Genomic DNA, 20,717 nt, shown 5'->3' on the forward strand with positions numbered 1-20,717 from the left:
GTGTTCTTTACATAATATGAAATCATTTTAACATTAAATGTCCCACGTCATGTGGATGAGAGAATTACGGAGGTCCTTCACGCAGAGAGCCAGGCTCTTCCCAGAGAACGACCATGTGTCACCAAGAGATGAGGGTTACACGCAACAAAGGATAGGCAAAGGAAAAATGGAAAAATTGTTGACTTTTGTTGTGGTGATGAAATTCACAAAACAAAATTAAACATTTTAAGGTAAATAGTTAAGTGGCGTTTAATACAAGCCGTGTTGTGCAACAGCCACCTCCATCTAGTTCCAGAACATTTTCATCACTCCAAACTACAACCCTTAACTACTACCAGTTAAGCAGTTCCTTTCGTTTTCTCCCTTCCCTCAGCCCCTAACAAACAGCAATCTGTTTTCTGCCTCTGAAGGTACCTGTTCCGGGTATTTCATGTTGGTGGGCTCAAACAATACAGGACTTTTTATAACTGTCTCCTTTCCTTTGCACGATGCCCTGAGGGATCGTTTACATTGTAGCACTTCTTTCCTTACACAAGCTGCTGACCCATTATTTTATTTGGGTTGTTTCCACCACTGTATTTCTACATACCTATTTGTCTGGGCACCCTTATTCATTTCTCAGTATGTGCGAATGGAATTGCTTGGTCCTGTGATAATTGTGTTTATTTTCTTGGGGAACCACCACATTTCTTCATAGTAGCTGCATCATTTTCCATTCCAGCTAGCATTGTGTCAGGGTTCCAAATTATCTACGTCCTCTCAAACACTTGATATTTCCTGCTTTTTAAAATGTATTCCCATTCCAGTGTGTGTGAAGTATGCTATCTCATTTTGGTTTTGAAATGCATTTTCTGAATAACTAATTATGATGATTTCTTCCATGTGCCTTTTGAGCATTTGCATATAGTATTTGGAGAAACAACTATTCGTGTGTTTGGTCCTTTATTGTGTTTAAGTTGTAAGTTAGTTATGTTTGGGATACGAGAAGTTGATAATTTAGAATTTGTTGCTTTAACTTACGGAAGCAGAATTCATACGAGTTCCTGAGACACCAGGGATGATGGTCCACCACCTAGAGGTTATGGATACCATGATTATGGTTATTCTAGTCGGGATGAACATTCCTCTGGAGGATATAGGTACTATAATAGTTTCCGGTTCTGTCAAATAGTTTTCTGAAGATGTTCCTGCTGACCGTAGCAAACCTGTCGTAAATGTAGTGACCGTGACGGCAACGTTGGGGGACGTGGTAGAGATCATTCTGACCATCCAAGAGGAATTTCTTACATATCAGAGTTATGGTAAGTGTCCAGGTTTGATTTGTACATTATAGTATTATATTTAATAGACCAGGTCATTGCTTTAATAAAACTTTAAGGAAAATCGTAAAGAAAAAAATGCACAAAATGCACTCGCATTGGTGTTAGCTACGTACATTTTCGCCTCCTCACCTAAAGAAGCATCTTGGAGAAAAGCTTAACCCAGCTAAAGATGTAAACATCAACAACATCGTCCATATTCTGGGTCATCAAGTGACAGACAGTCCAGGCATGGATCCTCAGGCAATCTTATATTCCACAAATCCACCACCTTTCCCCTCACTTCTGCATGTTTGTGTTTTGCCTTAGTCACCTACGCCAGAAAAAAAAAAAAAAAAAAAGTGCGTATCCTGAATGTCTTCTCATATGCCTCTGAAACCTTTCCCATAAGGCTTCCATATACCTTATGTGCTCATTTCTTCTCACGTTGGTGTGTGAGAAGTCCTGAGAGGCTGATTGTCCCAGAAAAAGATTACGCATTCGCCTTTAAAGAAAAATAAGCTGTGAATTCGACACGAAAGATAACGTTAACATTTCCATTATCCTGTGCTATCTTAATGTGTCTGATGATACCCAAAATGAAGGATTTTGCAGGTACCTTACCCCAGCAAACTGGGCCCTGGATAGCTCAGTGTCCATCACCCAATGTCATTGAACTATCTCTGCTTCCATAGGATGAAGTAAGCTGTCAACTTAACTGTCTTCTGTTTCTTGTACCTCCCCAACTCTGTCCTATAGAAAGAATCCCAAAACATTTCACACCAATTCACTCTACAAATTCAGAGGCCCAGCTCCCACACAGACTGGTCATTTTCATGAAGAGAATCAAACATATAGATTGATCAATTCATTATGACAGCGGAATCCAGGGGATCAACCGACACACACACACACAGACACACAAACACACAGACACACACACACACACACACACACACACACAGAGCCACACATCCTTAATACTGTTTATTTTTTATTCCATACAATTCAATTCCCCCACCCCGCTTCCTGTCTTCATTTGCTGTGACTGGATCTGCTTGTCCTTCAGTTCCTGTGCACAAGACCATGCTCAGTACTGACATCCTGCATACTGTAGTAAGTTTTCAGGAGTTCTGCCGTGTTAGGTGAACACAGCACCTGTGTCCGATGCTCCATCATATTCAACCCAACATCTGCGCGTTCCCTAGAGAAACACAAACACATGTCAAAATGCATCTCCTCTGAGCCACCATTTAAAATGTTTTAATTTTACGGCCTGCTGAGAAAAGACTACCCCTTCCCCTTTTGTGATCTCTTCAACTTCCTCCTACCGTGCATGTGTTACAAACTATTCTCTGCAATACCTGCCCCATTTCCAGTATTCTCTGTGACAGGAGTCAGCTAACAAGACGCGTTGTACACTAAAAGCACACGGAAATCCGATGGGGTAATAGCTTAAGGAAATCCATCGATCTAAACAGTCCTTTGTGGTCTGTGGCAAGGAGGACAACCAGGCACATTCCGGGAGCCCAAGCTTTAGGGGTTGGTAAGATGACTCCCCGTCGGGTTGTCGGCCACGGAACCAAGTGCCACAGATTGAAGGTAAGAACTCGGCTTTACTTCTCAGTGAGTGTGGACACGCACTATGCTTCCCCGGGCTTAAGACTCCACAGTTATAACCTGCTTTGCAGTGCAGTGTCTCATGTGCCTTTTTCAGCCCAATGCCATGAATGTCCTGGATTCTGTCATGCTGTGTCTTCCTCTCAAGGAATTTCGGCATGGATAAGACGGACCCCCAGGTTCTACATTTCTGAAATGAGCCTCCAGGCTCCCTGAATAGAGAGGTGTGTCAACACCCTTATCCTGGGTATCAGACAGCTCCAGTTCCCACTGTACGGCTCACCTGAAATCTCTGTTTCCTCTTCAGGTGGCTTCATCCTCCTGTAGTATTGCAGGGGATCGCGCCACAGGTCCTTACATAGGATCTGTCAGGGGAATCAACCGGAAAAGGCCTCATGAGAGCTCAGACTGGTGACCCAAGCAGCTGGGAACACACCGGGGTCATTCCTCATGTTTCCCAGCAAGGACCCACCTCAGCAATCCTATTGGATCCTGCGAAGTTGTGGTCAGAAAACCAGTTGAAGAAGTTAAGACCGCTGTTGTTGTGTCTGCGGCGATAGGCCTCAACTTCATAATCCTGACACCACTGAATTGGAGTGGAATGAGAAGCCCTGTATTCTACAGACAGAGGATGTTTTGGTAAGGGGGCTGGAACACGTTGGCACTGATCCACCCACCTTCCTCCTTCCACTACCCATCCTGGGAGCCACCTGTCACCTGTGACGTTCACGAGATATTCCTTGGTAATCACTTTATTCTGGAAGTAGGGGTTACTCCGAAAGAACAACATGATCTGGCAGAGATGAACGGGATGCTTCGCTTCTTTCACCTGTCCGGACAAGGTGGAGAAAGCTTAAACACCTTTTTGGCTGAGGTGCCCACTGTTGCTTGCAGGAATAAATTATCTCCCTCAGCCTCCCCCACTCAACCCTCCAGCCTTAGTCTTCCCGGCCTCACCTCCAAGTTGATCATGTAGCTCAGCATGTCTTCATCTTGGTCAGTGATCAGGGCCGACATCTGAGGGTGGTTTGCAATCTGATTGAGGTCAAAGAGCCTCGAGATGCAACGGAAAGAAAAGCTAGAAGCAACGGGGAAGGCCTAAGAGCACCCAGAGGGGCGGCTAGGGGATTTTTTCAGATCTGCATCCATGAATGACCTCCCTTTCTCCTCTCCCTCCCCCTGAATTCAGACCTCTCGGGTTTCACCGAGGGTGTATCATTGTGAGGCTGACCGCACTGACACGGGGAGGGGCGACATGCAGAGAACTGCCGGTGTCTGAGGCCTGGCAGAATCTGCTCATACCCGAAGAAGCCCAGTCCCAGATCGGACTGGCAAGGCGGAGCAGTCACAGTCCCTTAAAACGATAGCTTGATTCACAGCAACACGTGTTCTGCTGAGAACTCGCTTCTGCTCTTCAGAAAGATGCCCCAAACGTCTGCTGCTTGGCACCATGAAGCGTTTCTCTCACGCACGCAGGAAAATAGTACCCGTGTCTGCTCTGGCTTTCTTCAGCCACATTTGTCTGTGGAAACTCACCCGTGTTCCCCAAATGGTCACATCGACGCCGAGCCGCCCGTAAGTTCCTTACACTTCCCAAGAGCACCGCTCAACTGGAAAAGCAGAAGAAACACTGCAAAGGATACAACATTGGCCCAGAAGCCAGGCATGCTCTGGATGATGGCGCCTCTGCGGTCCAGGTGGGGCTTGCGCCTCCGCTCCATCTTTTCCCTCTGCTGAGAAAAGGCCTTCCTGGCTCGGGCATTAACCGGCTCCAGCTCCACCTGAACGGCCAGCAGCTCCTCCAGTGCAGACTCTGGGCTCATGGGCCCAGGGCCAGGCTGTGCCCGCTGGACCTGCTCCTGCCGCTTCTCGTCGGCTTCCTGGTGGGCCACCACCTCCACCTCCGCCATTATGTCATCCGCTCCCAGCACCGCCTCCTCCCCCAAAGCTCCCTGCTGGCTCTGCGCCCCGGCCTCCCCCTCCTGTAGAGACTCCATCCTGAAGACGGTGCCCCCCTTCGGACTCCCACTGACCACCGCCTGTGCTGCCGGACCCTCACCGCAGGAACCCTGCCGCTGCCCTTCACCGCAGCCGGTGGGACGGCGGGCCCTCAGGGCGCATGCGCCGGGCTAGCAGGCGCCCCCTAAGGGACTGCAGGCAAAGGGCGCAGGGAGCCGCGGGAAGACATGGAGACCGAAGGGCCCCAGGAGCCCCTCCAAGACCGCGGTTCTCCCCTGGCGGCCAGTCAGTGCGAGGGCGGTGGGCGTCTCCCCGGGCAGCAGCAACCTAGGCTGGCCTGCAGTCCCAACCTCCCGAGCTATGCCTCCTCTGAGAAGCCCTCGGGGCTTGCGCCAGGTAGCGCTGCATCCAGGCACACGCGGGCTGCGTGGCCTTTGGAATCTTGGGCATGGAAGCCCTGTGCCCTCACTGACATCCTGAGTGTGGCAAGCCATTGACCCACACGGCACGTATGAAACATCTCACTTCACTGGGCAGGCCAGGTAGATGGAATGGAATACTGCAGATCCAGAGGAGAAGTCTCTCTGGCTGCTGGGGCGAGGGCAGCCGAGGCGGCCTGGGGAAAGTGGGTCTGGGCGGGCGCGTGGGAGGAAAGTCTCTTGGTTAGGCTGAGGTGGAATTCGTCTGCTCCAGAGGCCAGAAGGCCGGCACGCCCTCTGGCAGGTCTATGACAATACAGACTCCGCGTAGCAGGCTTCCTCCCGGAGGGTGCTGTACGGAAAGGAAAGGAGCATTCCAAAGGGGCTCCCGTCCTATGCCCTAGACGTACCGGAGGCCAGCCTCCAGGGCTGGCCATGGACAGCCAGCGTGCACACCGCTGTGCGCTGCCTTGCCGACCCAGAGGCTCCCATAGCGCTGAAGCGCCTGTCTCCCCGCTGCTGGCGCTGGACCCAAAGGGGTGTAGGCCCTGAGCATACATAACCTCCTTTGCACCCAAGCCATTCCCATAGGGAGCGCCAGGCACGACCCTGCAGCCCCTTCTACCTACAGGGCTTCCCTCAGGTGGACAGGCCCACCCGTCAGGAAGCCCAGGACGAGAGGACACCACACACCTGGACGTCAGCAGAGCGTGTCCAACATCCAGCACACAAGGGCCTCCTGCGGCTCCTGAACCCTGAGGAAGCAGCCGCCTTACATCACCCCGCCCCCCGCCCTCGGCCGCAACCACTTCCTCTGTCTCCTTTCCCTAGTTAGTGCAGGTTTCTTGGCCTGGCTCTCCCCACCCCAAAAACCACCACAGTTGTGAGGTTGCCTCCTCGACAGACAGCGACAGAGAAGCAACAAGCGAGGGCGACAGGCCAGATGCTCCAGATTCTCTGTGCTCTTGAAAATTGCAGGGTGTCACGAGACTTGCTCAACGAGTCGTCTGGAGGCTCCTTGACCAGAGGTAAATTGTTTGGCACACTCAGTTGTTGTCCTGGGTCAGAAACCATGGTGAAGTCCTGCTTTGCTGCACGATGGATGTGCAGGTCAGGCTGGGGAGCCTGGGTCTGCGGGAGGGGTCCAGTGTCTGAGTCCGTTTGAGGCCTCCCTGGGGCCCGCGGTGTCTCAGTGGCAGAGCTGGGAATGGGAAACTCATGCTTCACTCCAGCTAGCAGGCCACCTCAGTCCAGCTAGATGAAATGGTCGCTTCGAGTCCATCCCGTTTCTCCTTGTTGGCCAGGCAGGTGGAGGAACTCAGTCATCCCCAGTTACTGGCGGCTGAATGAAGATTTCCTTTTGTCACAACTTTAACTTCCACAGTGAAAGTCATCCTGAAGGACTATTGCTTTGGCATCCTTGGTACGGAGTGCCTCCCAGCATAGTAGGGGAGCTGGTGTGTGGGAGGGTCTGTGTGGCATGAAACTTCCTGGCTCCTCTCCCCCCAGGGAACGGGGTGTCTCATTGCACTTCAGTCCGGTGGTTCCGGGATCATAAAGATAGAGCCTCCAGCTGCAGGCAGAACATCGCCTACCTGAGCTCGTTCAGCTGCTGGGCTAAAAATGACTGCCTGGGTTTTGGCAAGGTTGCTGAGGAGGGTTCCGCGGCAGGTGCATCATGGGAAAGGACCTCCCTGGTCATTCCTTGGCCTCTGGGGAATGGGCTCTGAACTGTGACCTGACCTACGGTGGACCCCCTTCTGCAGTCCCCCAGATCATCAGCCAGGGCCTATGGCTCAATCCATTGCAGTTCTACTCCAGGGAGGGAGGGACGGCATTAGAGAGGGAACAGAGAGGAGGCCAGGCAAGCAGCCTGGGGCTGGGAATTTGGAGGCCTTTGAGTCCTGGTTCTGTATCTCAATTGTATTTTCTAGCAACCCACCTTCAAAAATCTAACATTTGAGTTTTAACAACCACATGTGGAATTGATCAGATATGTTTTCTAAAGTTGAAGTTGCATTGTCTGCTCCACTCTTCTTCTTTCTTTTTTGAGACGGAGTCCCGCTCTGTAACCCAGACTGGAGTGCAGTGGCGCCATCTCGGCTCTCTGCAATGTCCGCCTCCCGGGTTCATGCCATTCTCCTCCCTCAGCCTCCTGAGTAGCTCCATTCTAAGGCACATAATTACGTGGTAACTTTTTTCTCTATTGATCTGGAGTGGGCAGATTACTACTACTCTGCCATATATGAGAATATGCATTTCCTTACCTGTGACAACACCAAGGCATTAGAATATGTCTACCTTTTTTGTAGCTATATGAAAATTTTCATGTTGTTAAATGGGCCATTCTTAAAGATTATTAAAATTGAACATAGCCTACTCTTAAAATTAATATTTCATAATGGATTTGTAAGAATTGTATGTTATGATACAAATTTTAAAGATAACATACTTTTCTGAAGTGTCATTTTTTGATTTGTAAATATTTAAGTTTCTTTGAATGGAATTTCGTGGACCCTAATCATATGTTTCGATACAGCTTTCCTCATAGCAGAATTATAGGAACAGTAATTTATCATTTTTCTCCTAATATATTTTTGTCCTTATCTAGATTGTATTTACCTGTTTAACTGATCAAATTCTGCTCTCTCTTCACTCTGCATTTATCCCACATCTCTCTCTCACACCAATAAAATGATTCTTGTGTTATGTTTCAGGGTTTCTTCTGTCGCTAGACTGGAGGGCAGTGGGGTCGTCTCAGCTCACTGCAACCTCTGCCTCCCAGGTTCCAGCGATTCTCCTGCCTCAATCTCCCGAGTAGCTGGGACTACAGTCGCATGCCACCCGGCCCAGTTAATTTGTGTATTTTTGGTAGAGATGCGGTTTCACCATGTTGCCAGGGATGGTCTGGATCTCTTGACGACGTGATCCACCCACCTCTGTCTCCCCAAGTGCCGGGGTTCACATTGTGAGAAAACATTAGTTTTAATCTCGTGTTTGCTGGAGAATTCCTCTTAATTTCTCCTAAAATTCCTAGCGGTATTGTTTGATAGAAGGCTTCTTAATTTAAGGAATTCTTCCATCTCCTTGGTCCCTTGGTAGTGTTCCCCCGGCATACCAATCTAAAAATTGTTGGTTCCGTTTCTTTGTGGGTTGGAGTCTTGCTCTCACCAGCCCAGAGTGCGCTGGTGCAATGATAGCTCCCTACGCTCTCAAATTCCTGGGTTCAAGCTCTTGCTGCGTTGCTGTGACTGCAGGCATGCACCACCACACATAGCTAAATCTGTTTTTCTTGTTTCTTATTTTTGTAGAGACAGGATCTCATTACATTGCCATAGCCGCCATTAAAGCCCTGGGCTCACGCAGTCCAGCTGCCTCAGTCTTCCACACTGACTCACAGTGTGAGCCACTGTGCCTGGCCATCCAGTTTCTGAGACCTCAGTAATACTTGCGTGCAAGGCATTCTCATTGGTTATGCGAGGATACTAAGAAGTAAAAGAGCATTTTGCGAATAAGCAATCCCTGATATTAAATAATATTGATTAATAAAATTAATGCTTGAAAGGTAGACTTGAAGGAGGCCAGCATTTTTAAGTTAAGTGCATCCCACAAAAGTGCAGAGTTGTGAAACATATGGGGGGTGTAAAGTAAGATATGGTGTATAGAAATATGTGGGGGGTGTAAATATATGGGATGTGTGCGATCATTCAGATTGTACAGGGATGTTGAAATCTTAACACTACATCCTTAGTGTAGAATTTGAAATTATTTGAGGAGGGAATTTAGTTCTAAGCAGCACGAGGTGAAACGCAGAATTGAAAAAGAAGTCACATTGCTGAGAATGCCAAGGGTAAGATTGCCGCCTCAACAGAAGAATGTAAGACAATAAAGTAACAGTTCTAAGCAAAGAAATTTAAACAGAACAAATTAAAATTCTCACCAAGGACTCCATCATCATATGGAGGAAACTGAAGCCTGACATTTTCGATTTTACACTTCACGTGTAGAGTATCGATGAAGTTAAATATTTATTGATTTCAGAATACACAAGCTAGCACATTTCCATCAGAAGACTAGCCAGCGATCACATCATAGGTGAAAGACTGACCTCTAGGAATTAGCGTGTGAAGAGTATGTTAAAGGAGGAGGTTTTCTATTTTTGAAACAGGTACATCATTGTAATGACCCCTTTAAGTGTATTGCTAATTGCAGTAAAAATAAATATTGGTCACCATGAGAAGAGCTGCACTAGTACATGTTAATTTGCCAACATTTAAGCTAGAGCCAATCGCTTAGAGATGAGGGAGCGCTTTCATGTAAAATTTTAGCGTGCAGTCATTCAAAGGCAGCAATCTTTGTGTGTGTGAGACGGATTGAAGAACATGGGAAAATTTACCTTCTTCAGCTGAGAAAGGACGACGTATGTAAACTTTATATTCAGCGAAGACTTTCATGGTTTTACCTGTTTTCCCTACATCATTAGTAGTCATCAGTAATTCATATGAAAAGAAAAACCTTAAGTAACTAATAAATAACAATTAAAAATGAACTTTTTCTTACGAATTAATGTCTGCCTTCAGCTTCATTAGTAGAACTGGCCTTGTGGAGCCATGGGATTATCCAAAGCCGGAAGAAATATTTAAGTTGTCATGAATGTCTAGCAATTAAGGGAAAGAAGGACAGAATCATACCAGAAATAATTTTGGAAAAGTTGTTTTAGACAAGAAAAAATTGTGTTTCAGATTTTGAGATCTTTACACAATATTAAATCATTTTAACGTTACATGTCCCATGTCACCTGGATGAGAAAATTAAAAGGAAGGAGGTCCTTCACGCAGAGAGCCAGGCTCTTCCCAGAGAAATGACCGTGTGTCACCAAGAGATGAGGGTTACGCCACGAAGGATAGGTAGAGGAAAAATGGAAAAATAGTTGACTTTTGTTGTGGTGATGAATTTCACGTAACAAAATTAAACATTTTAATGGAAATCGTTACCTGGCACGTAACACAATCTGTGCTGTGCAACAACTCTCTCCATCTACTTCCAGAACATTTTCATCACTCCACACTACAACTGCACTACCAGTTAAGCAGTTCCTTTCATTTTCTCCCTTCTCTCAGCACCTAGCAAACAGCAATCTGGTTTCTGCCTCCCACCTTACCCGTCCTGGGTATTTCATGTTAATGGGCTGAAGCACTGCAGGACGTTTTGTAACTGCCTCCTTTCATTTTGCAATTAGAGATTGCAGAATGGCTGGGAAACCTCAATATGTGACCAGGGAGGGAAACTGGCTGGGAATTAAGGCCCACCTGAATGATGTTGTGGACACCCAGTGTCAGTTACCTTCGTAAACACCTGCTTAGTTAACATTGCTTACTATTAATATAAAACTTAATTTCCTGGAATACTGAAAAGCAAATTTACGTATGAAAACATGTAATTTGTTCATAAATGTATGGAAAAACTGCAGACTGATGCATTTTCCATTACAATTCTTATATGAGACCCGAAGTGTTTTACCACTTTTCAGATATATTTTTATTGTTCTGCTCCTGTCAGTTTTTAGGATCAAGTTTGCAATACATGGACGTGGAGAGGGACTTTCAACTTCTTTTAGAGCACTTAGTTGTAAATTTTGAGTTTCTTCCCCCGTGGTTCTTTTCAGGTTACTATTTGCACTGTATATGCAAAGTGTTAAATTTTTTTTCTTATGTGCCCCTCCTGGAACTTTTGTTTTAAAGGATTTTTTTTTTTTTTTTTTCTGTTGGATATGTGAGTTTCCTGTGAGCATTTTTTCTAAAACACACTTTATTTGCTTCATTAGTTTTTGGGATGTGTGTGTGTGTGTGTGTGTGTGTGTGTGTGTTTCTTTTGAGATGGAGTCTCCTTCTCTCACCCAGGCCGGAGTGAAGTGGCACGATCTTGGCCCGCTGCAACCGCTGCCTCCCAGCTTTAAGCGATTCCCTTGCCTCAGCCTTCCGAGGAGCTGGTATTGTAGGCACACGCCACAATGTCCAGCTAATTTTTGTATTTTTAGTCAAGACTGGGTTTCACCCTGCTCTTCAGGCTGGCCTTGCACTCCTGACCTCAAGCGATCCAAACGCATTGGCCTCCCAAAATGCTGGGCTTCCAGGGGCGAGCCATCGTGCCTAGCCTCAATTGTTCGTTTATGTATGTTAAGGCCTCTTCTATGTTCTTCCTGTACACATATTTTAGAATTACTAAAATCATATATTTTGTTTACTTCCCATTTGCTGAATACAGTATTGTGAATAGGTTAAACCTTGTATAGTATTGTCATTTTGTCTTTCATAAATTATTCAAGAACTCTGATACCTTTTTTCCCACCTGAGGAGAACATGCAGATAGTTAAAAAAAATTGTCTGAGTGGGTAGGTATTTAAATATAATTTGAAAGAATAGTGAAGTTCACAAATACAATTTCACATTTGTATTTTGCATCATTTTGAACATTTTATTTGCTGACACATGAAATTCTGAATTCGCCTTCACGTTACATATACGCTTTGAATCAATGTGAAGAATGAAATGAATCCAACACCAAGAATTACTTCAGGAATTAAGTAGAAAGCGGTTGTTATGTAGAAAAACTGTATTTATTGGAGGTATATTCAGAGATATTTGAGAAGGCTGAAAGTATATTCAGAGATATTTGAGAAGGCTGAAGCCAAAATTTTTGTTTTTCTTTTCCTCTGGTGTTTTATCATAGCCTGCCAAGACGGTAGTATCACTAGTTAGAGTCACTAGGCTACCAAAGTCTCAGGGCGGCAGTAATTATTATTAGGGAAGTAATCTAGGAACATAGATGGGGGAAGATAATTCTAGGCAGAGATAATAACCACTGAAATAATTCTGAGACTAGAATGAAGCAAGGAGTCATACTCCCATCATGTGGCAAGACAAGAATGAAGGAAAATGCTTGAGTGAGATCAAAGACCTATCCTTTTGGTTTTACTCTGAGTGTAATTCTGGCTACTGGGAGAACAAACTGTAAGCTGCAAGTGAGTATCAGAATCAAGCAGAGAGACCAAACAAATGATGACGCTTCAACAAACGGAATGGCAGAGGAGACGATACACTCACTCCTTTCATGTGACTGTATAAGTTGTGCTTGCCTAAAGTTACTTGGTTGAGGGCATAAGGAATATTCAGGTAATGATCCTGAGTATGTAGGCGGTTTTTGTTTAGAGCTTTCCTCTAAATTCCCTCTACTATTTGATTTCACTCTTTTCACCAGAGTTCCCATTATTTATGCCTCAGTGTTACATGGAACTCATGAAATATATGCCATGTAAAATGTTTTACTGTCCATCAAGTAATATGGAATTTACATGTCATAGAAAAGTATAACTTACACTTTGAAGTTCATATCTTATAATTTAATGTATGTATAAACCATGTAATCTATATGATGGATTTAAAAATATAAGTATTCGTAAACATATACAATACATGTATCTGTATTTATATATGTATTTGCATAGAGATGAAATTTATGCATTGTTTATATTTTAATACACGTAGAGTATATGTCTGTCTATATGTATTTCTTTTTTTAAAATACTTTAAGCTCTGGGGTACACGTGCAGAATGTGCAGTTCTGTTACCTAGGTATACACGTGCTATGGTGGTTTGCTGCACCCATCAACCGTCACATACATTAGGTATTTCTCCTAATGCTATCCCTCCACTAGCCCTCCACCAACCGACAGGCCCCAGTGTGTGATGTTCCCCTTCCTGTATCCATGTGTTTTCATTGTTCACACCCAACTTAAGAGCGAGAACATGCAGTGTTTTCCTTTTTGTTCTGGTGTTATTTTGCTGAGAATGATGCTTTCCAGCATCACCCATGTCCCTGCAAAGGACAGAAACGCATCGTTTGTATGGTTATGCTTACTATTCCATGGTGTGTATGTGCCTCATTGTCTTTTTCCAGGGTATCACTGGTAGGCATGTGAGTTGGTTCCATGTCTTTGCTATTGTGAACAATGCCTCGGTAAACGTAAGTGCGAATGTGACTTTACAAGAGAATGATTTATGTGTTCAGGGCATAATAGAGAACACCAGTACAATGCACTGTAGGGTAGAAATGTGACGGGTTAATTTGCTCCATAAGGATTTATTTTATTTTATATTTTATTGGATGACGACGAGGATGACGATGATGGTGATGGAGTTTTTATCATCCTGGCTGGAGTACAGTAGTGCAATCTCAGTCAGTACAATCTCTACCCCCCGCCAGATACAAGTGATTTTCTTGCCTGAGCCTCCCAAGTAGCTTGGACGTTTTATGTAAGTGTTAGCAGAACAAGCAAGAAACAATTCATAACAAGTGATGTGGCAGGTCACTTTGAACAAAGAATGTTATTTTTTTAGATGACACATTCTTTCATATAACTTGGGACACTGAAACAAATAAATGAATGATGTGAATACAAAGATGAAAAGGGCTATAAATTGTAAGACAGAGCTGGGCTACATTATCCTACAGAGTGTGTGGTGGGTTAATTTATTCTGAGGTGTTATTTTTAATCCTGGAAAACTTTTCACAGAATTTGAATAATGGAATTCGTGTTTGATCCCTTAATGCATGTGCTCAGTAAACATCTCCAGTTTTGCATTGTAAAAGTCACGGTCATTTCATGAAAAAAAAAAAAGAAGAATTACTAGAAAGCTGTCAGCCTCTGTAAGGGAATCTCACTTGAGTTTTCAACAGAGTGTGTAACAAAATTTTATCTTTTTGGCTTATTTATGATTACCTAAATATAGACTTTTTTTTTTTTTTTTTTTTTTTTTTTTTTTTTTTTTTTTTTTTTTTTTTTTTTTTTTTACCATTTACAGCAAACTGACGGAAGCAGATCGGCCTGCCAAGCTTAACATTGGTGGCCTCCATTTAGAAACCAATGAAAAGACGCTTAAGGCAATATTTGGGAAATATGTTCCCATATTGGCAGGCAACTGTTATACATATGTTTGTTTATGTGTGTGTGTGTGTGTGTGTGTGTGTTTATGTGTGGTGTATGTATGTGTGTGTGTATATATGTGTGTATGTATGTATACGTGTGTATATATGCATATACATACACATTAATATGTCGGTGCTATTTATCTCTACTTTTCCAAAGTAAATGTATAGTTAATATGTTTACTGAAGACATAAGTTGAAATAGTTATTTGTTATTAAACTGTAATTTTCAAGTTTATATTTCATATTGGGAAAATTCTCATGGCAGCAGGTGAAGGGTCTGTGGTAAAGGTCACCTGTTGCTGAGAAAGGAAAATGAGCAAAAGTAAGTGTGTTGTGGAGGTGGAGAGCAAATTGGAATAAAATAGGCTGACGATTGAGATGACATAGTAGTAAGAATCACAGTAATGATGTGAAATGCAATTTCGTTTTTGGTTTCTTAGTACTCCGTTGAGTCCATTATATAAATGTAAGATATTTTCACATAATTTAGTTCTTCTGTGAAATGAAGGGGAAATCAGCAAGCTCAAATGCTTTGCATGTATTTTGAGAACGCTGCAGATGCTAAAAATGCTGTCGAGGATATGAATGGAGATGTAACCGTCCCTTATTCTTAATCTCCAAACTGCTTTTCACTTAACAGCATTTCAGGATCTTTTTGGTATTACTAAACTTTTGAAGGTGGCGTAATGTCATGTGATCTGAAATGCTTTAGATATCCTCTTCTTTTTGCCTGAGGAAGTGCAAGTGTAGTTGGAAGGATATTGGAATAAACGTTACGTAAATGAACGTATGGCAGTCCTGTTTGTATGTTAGTATTCCACTACAAGTGTAAATAGATCTTCAAAGCTTTCAAGCAGCATTAAAACTTAGAAGGAACTCTCACAGAAAGGAGAGAAATCAGTCAGTATTTCCTAAAAGCTATTAATGGATTTAGTTCCAATTCATGGAAATACATCTATAGCATAGACAAGCTATGGATAGACAGCTAGACAAACTTACAAGGTGGAAAATGTCTACAGAGAGACACCAAGACAGACTCACAAGAAGAAAAGATTCTTTCACATTTTCTGAAAATACATTCTTGAGAAAGTATATTTCAACCAGATTTTTACATTTAAGGAAGTGTTAAGTACTTGAAAGTAGAAACGAACATGAGAAGATTGAAATTGGGTAACAGAATGACTAACTGGCATTTTTGCCCCATCCTTGCTCTTTCTCTCCTACAAATATTGTTATCCTGTTAACGCAGTGATTTGTTGTAACATGAATACCTAATGACTCCTTTTTCCCAGTGTGTTTGAGGACTTATTTTGATCCAACCAATGGTCTCTGTCTTATTGAATCTTAAATTCTGGGGATTGTGTGTTTATCGCAGCTTTAAAGAGTTGTGTCCTTCTATTACGTACGGAATCCCGTTACATTACCATCAAAATCATTGCATTCTGGACACTTTCAAGTTGTTCTGTTTTACAGCATCACCCCAATCTCCTGTTAGTTCCCGTTACTCTTTATGCTATCACCAACGTGCTTTGCTGGACTTCTTGAGAGTTGATCTTCCCAGCGTGTGTCTCACAAATAGCCATTTATGCTTCAAAAACAGCTTACATTTTACATGTTTTCCTTCACTGTAAATTGTGGGTGTTTTGTCCTCACTGTACCATGTATTAATGTGTTGATCGTTAAATTGACTTAAGTACATATTTAAGTTTTCCTTGTTGCTTTTATTTCTCTTACGTCTAGCACACTTCCTGGTACATAGCAGAAAGTCCATTTTTTGTTCACGGTTATACTTTTATATTTTAAGTTTTAGTGGAAACTGAAAGTTGCTTGGTCTTGTAGGTATGGAAAAAATCTTATGTATAGTAATCTGAGAAAAATAATAACTAACTGGTTACTAACAATTAAAAATGAACTTTGACTTAAGAATTAATGTCTGCCTTCAGCTCGTTGGTAGAACAGGCCTTGTGGAGCCATGGGATTATCCAAAGCCGGGAGAAATGTTTTAGTTGTCACGGAAGTCTAGGAATTTAGGGAAAGAAGGACAGAGTCATACAAGAAATAATTGTAAAAAGTGGTTTTAGACAAGAAAAATATTGTGTTTCAGAATCTGTGTTCTTTACATAATATGAAATCATTTTAACATTAAATGTCCCACGTCATGTGGATGAGAGAATTACGGAGGTCCTTCACGCAGAGAGCCAGGCTCTTCCCAGAGAACGACCATGTGTCACCAAGAGATGAGGGTTACACGCAACAAAGGATAGGCAAAGGAAAAATGGAAAAATTGTTGACTTTTGTTGTGGTGATGAAATTCACAAAACAAAATTAAACATTTTAAGGTAAATAGTTAAGTGGCGTTTAATACAAGCCGTGTTGTGCAACAGCCACCTCCATCTAGTTCCAGAACATTTTCATCACTCCAAACTACAACCCTTAACTACTACCAGTTAAGCAGTTCCTTTCGTTTTCTCCCTTCCCTCAGCCCCTAACAAACAGCAATCTGTTTTCTGCCTCTGAAGGTACCTGTTCCGGGTATTTCATGTTGGTGGGCTCAAACAATACAGGACTTTTTATAACTGTCTCCTTTCCTTTGCACGATGCCCTGAGGGATCGTTTACATTGTAGCACTTCTTTCCTTACACAAGCTGCTGACCCATTATTTTATTTGGGTTGTTTCCACCACTGTATTTCTACATACCTATTTGTCTGGGCACCCTTATTCATTTCTCAGTATGTGCGAATGGAATTGCTTGGTCCTGTGATAATTGTGTTTATTTTCTTGGGGAACCACCACATTTCTTCATAGTAGCTGCATCATTTTCCATTCCAGCTAGCATTGTGTCAGGGTTCCAAATTATCTACGTCCTCTCAAACACTTGATATTTCCTGCTTTTTAAAATGTATTCCCATTCCAGTGTGTGTGAAGTATGCTATCTCATTTTGGTTTTGAAATGCATTTTCTGAATAACTAATTATGATGATTTCTTCCATGTGCCTTTTGAGCATTTGCATATAGTATTTGGAGAAACAACTATTCGTGTGTTTGGTCCTTTATTGTGTTTAAGTTGTAAGTTAGTTATGTTTGGGATACGAGAAGTTGATAATTTAGAATTTGTTGCTTTAACTTACGGAAGCAGAATTCATACGAGTTCCTGAGACACCAGGGATGATGGTCCACCACCTAGAGGTTATGGATACCATGATTATGGTTATTCTAGTCGGGATGAACATTCCTCTGGAGGATATAGGTACTATAATAGTTTCCGGTTCTGTCAAATAGTTTTCTGAAGATGTTCCTGCTGACCGTAGCAAACCTGTCGTAAATGTAGTGACCGTGACGGCAACGTTGGGGGACGTGGTAGAGATCATTCTGACCATCCAAGAGGAATTTCTTACATATCAGAGTTATGGTAAGTGTCCAGGTTTGATTTGTACATTATAGTATTATATTTAATAGACCAGGTCATTGCTTTAATAAAACTTTAAGGAAAATCGTAAAGAAAAAAATGCACAAAATGCACTCGCATTGGTGTTAGCTACGTACATTTTCGCCTCCTCACCTAAAGAAGCATCTTGGAGAAAAGCTTAACCCAGCTAAAGATGTAAACATCAACAACATCGTCCATATTCTGGGTCATCAAGTGACAGACAGTCCAGGCATGGATCCTCAGGCAATCTTATATTCCACAAATCCACCACCTTTCCCCTCACTTCTGCATGTTTGTGTTTTGCCTTAGTCACCTACGCCAGAAAAAAAAAAAAAAAAAAAGTGCGTATCCTGAATGTCTTCTCATATGCCTCTGAAACCTTTCCCATAAGGCTTCCATATACCTTATGTGCTCATTTCTTCTCACGTTGGTGTGTGAGAAGTCCTGAGAGGCTGATTGTCCCAGAAAAAGATTACGCATTCGCCTTTAAAGAAAAATAAGCTGTGAATTCGACACGAAAGATAACGTTAACATTTCCATTATCCTGTGCTATCTTAATGTGTCTGATGATACCCAAAATGAAGGATTTTGCAGGTACCTTACCCCAGCAAACTGGGCCCTGGATAGCTCAGTGTCCATCACCCAATGTCATTGAACTATCTCTGCTTCCATAGGATGAAGTAAGCTGTCAACTTAACTGTCTTCTGTTTCTTGTACCTCCCCAACTCTGTCCTATAGAAAGAATCCCAAAACATTTCACACCAATTCACTCTACAAATTCAGAGGCCCAGCTCCCACACAGACTGGTCATTTTCATGAAGAGAATCAAACATATAGATTGATCAATTCATTATGACAGCGGAATCCAGGGGATCAACCGACACACACACACACAGACACACAAACACACAGACACACACACACACACACACACACACACACAGAGCCACACATCCTTAATACTGTTTATATTTTATTCCATACAATTCAATTCCCCCACCCCGCTTCCTGTCTTCATTTGCTGTGACTGGATCTGCTTGTCCTTCAGTTCCTGTGCACAAGACCATGCTCAGTACTGACATCCTGCATACTGTAGTAAGTTTTCAGGAGTTCTGCCGTGTTAGGTGAACACAGCACCTGTGTCCGATGCTCCATCATATTCAACCCAACATCTGCGCGTTCCCTAGAGAAACACAAACACATGTCAAAATGCATCTCCTCTGAGCCACCATTTAAAATGTTTTAATTTTACGGCCTGCTGAGAAAAGACTACCCCTTCCCCTTTTGTGATCTCTTCAACTTCCTCCTACCGTGCATGTGTTACAAACTATTCTCTGCAATACCTGCCCCATTTCCAGTATTCTCTGTGACAGGAGTCAGCTAACAAGACGCGTTGTACACTAAAAGCACACGGAAATCCGATGGGGTAATAGCTTAAGGAAATCCATCGATCTAAACAGTCCTTTGTGGTCTGTGGCAAGGAGGACAACCAGGCACATTCCGGGAGCCCAAGCTTTAGGGGTTGGTAAGATGACTCCCCGTCGGGTTGTCGGCCACGGAACCAAGTGCCACAGATTGAAGGTAAGAACTCGGCTTTACTTCTCAGTGAGTGTGGACACGCACTGTGCGTCCCCGGGCTTAAGACTCCACAGTTATAACCTGCTTTGCAGTGCAGTGTCTCATGTGCCTTTTTCAGCCCAATGCCATGAATGTCCTGGATTCTGTCATGCTGTGTCTTCCTCTCAAGGAATTTCGGCATGGATAAGACGGACCCCCAGGTTCTACATTTCTGAAATGAGCCTCCAGGCTCCCTGAATAGAGAGGTGTGTCAACACCCTTATCCTGGGTATCAGACAGCTCCAGTTCCCACTGTACGGCTCACCTGAAATCTCTGTTTCCTCTTCAGGTGGCTTCATCCTCCTGTAGTATTGCAGGGGATCGCGCCACAGGTCCTTACATAGGATCTGTCAGGGGAATCAACCGGAAAAGGCCTCATGAGAGCTCAGACTGGTGACCCAAGCAGCTGGGAACACACCGGGGTCATTCCTCATGTTTCCCAGCAAGGACCCACCTCAGCAATCCTATTGGATCCTGCGAAGTTGTGGTCAGAAAACCAGTTGAAGAAGTTAAGACCGCTGTTGTTGTGTCTGCGGCGATAGGCCTCAACTTCATAATCCTGACACCACTGAATTGGAGTGGAATGAGAAGCCCTGTATTCTACAGACAGAGGATGTTTTGGTAAGGGGGCTGGAACACGTTGGCACTGATCCACCCACCTTCCTCCTTCCACTACCCATCCTGGGAGCCACCTGTCACCTGTGACGTTCACGAGATATTCCTTGGTAATCACTTTATTCTGGAAGTAGGGGTTACTCCGAAAGAACAACATGATCTGGCAGAGATGAACGGGATGCTTCGCTTCTTTCACCTGTCCGGACAAGGTGGAGAAAGCTGAAACACCTTTTTGGCTGAGGTGCCCACTGTTGCTTGCAGGAATAAATTATCTCCCTCAGCCTCCCCCACTCAACCCTCCAGCCTTAGTCTTCCCGGCCTCACCTCCAAGTTGATCATGTAGCTCAGCATGTCTTCATCTTGGTCAGTGATCAGGGCCGACATCTGAGGGTGGTTTGCAAGTACACCAATCAGATGTAGATTTGGTCTTTTCACATAATTCCATATATCTTGGAGGATTTGTTCATTTCTTTTTACTCTTTTTCCTCTAAACTTCTCTTCTCACTTCATTTCATTCATTTGATCTTCAGTCACTGTTACCCTTTCTTCCACTTGATTGAATTGGCTACTGAAACTTATGCATGCATCACGTAGTTCTTGTGCCTTGGTTTTCAGCTCCATCAGGTCATTTAAGGTCTTCTCTACTCTGTTTATTCTAGTTAGCCATTCATCTAATCTTTTTTCAAGGTTTTTCGTTTCTTTGCCATGGGTTTGAACATCTTCCTTTAGTGCAGAGAAGCGTGTTATTACTGATCATCTGAAGCCTTTTTCTC

At 43.5% G+C, this 20,717-nt stretch overlaps 1 protein-coding gene, 1 long non-coding RNA gene and 1 pseudogene across 2 annotated transcripts; 1 reads left to right on the forward strand and 2 right to left on the reverse strand.

Moving 5' to 3' along the window:
• Window positions 1–2,278: 2,278 nt before the first annotated feature.
• On the reverse strand, window positions 2,279–5,054 carry LOC139360927 (testis-specific Y-encoded protein 2-like; annotated as a pseudogene).
• Window positions 4,911–7,554, forward strand: LOC139360928 (uncharacterized). The gene is made up of 3 exons (XR_011618511.1): window positions 4,911–5,419; window positions 6,275–6,324; window positions 6,605–7,554. It is a non-coding gene; the product is annotated as an uncharacterized lncRNA (long non-coding RNA).
• Window positions 7,555–18,689: 11,135 nt separating this feature from the next.
• LOC139360975 (testis-specific Y-encoded protein 3-like) lies at window positions 18,690–20,344 on the reverse strand. Its single transcript, XM_071089481.1, has 5 exons — window positions 20,269–20,344; window positions 20,029–20,140; window positions 19,784–19,929; window positions 19,595–19,676; window positions 18,690–18,895 (listed from the first exon to the last, which is right to left on the reverse strand). Exons 1-5 carry the CDS (start codon window positions 20,326–20,328, stop codon window positions 18,873–18,875), a joined length of 423 nt encoding a protein of 140 aa, XP_070945582.1. The 5' UTR covers window positions 20,329–20,344; the 3' UTR covers window positions 18,690–18,872.
• Between the last annotated feature and the right edge of the window lie 373 nt (window positions 20,345–20,717).

This window comes from Macaca nemestrina, chromosome Y, assembly GCF_043159975.1.
Source record: "Macaca nemestrina isolate mMacNem1 chromosome Y, mMacNem.hap1, whole genome shotgun sequence".
Taxonomy (NCBI): domain Eukaryota; kingdom Metazoa; phylum Chordata; class Mammalia; order Primates; family Cercopithecidae; genus Macaca; species Macaca nemestrina.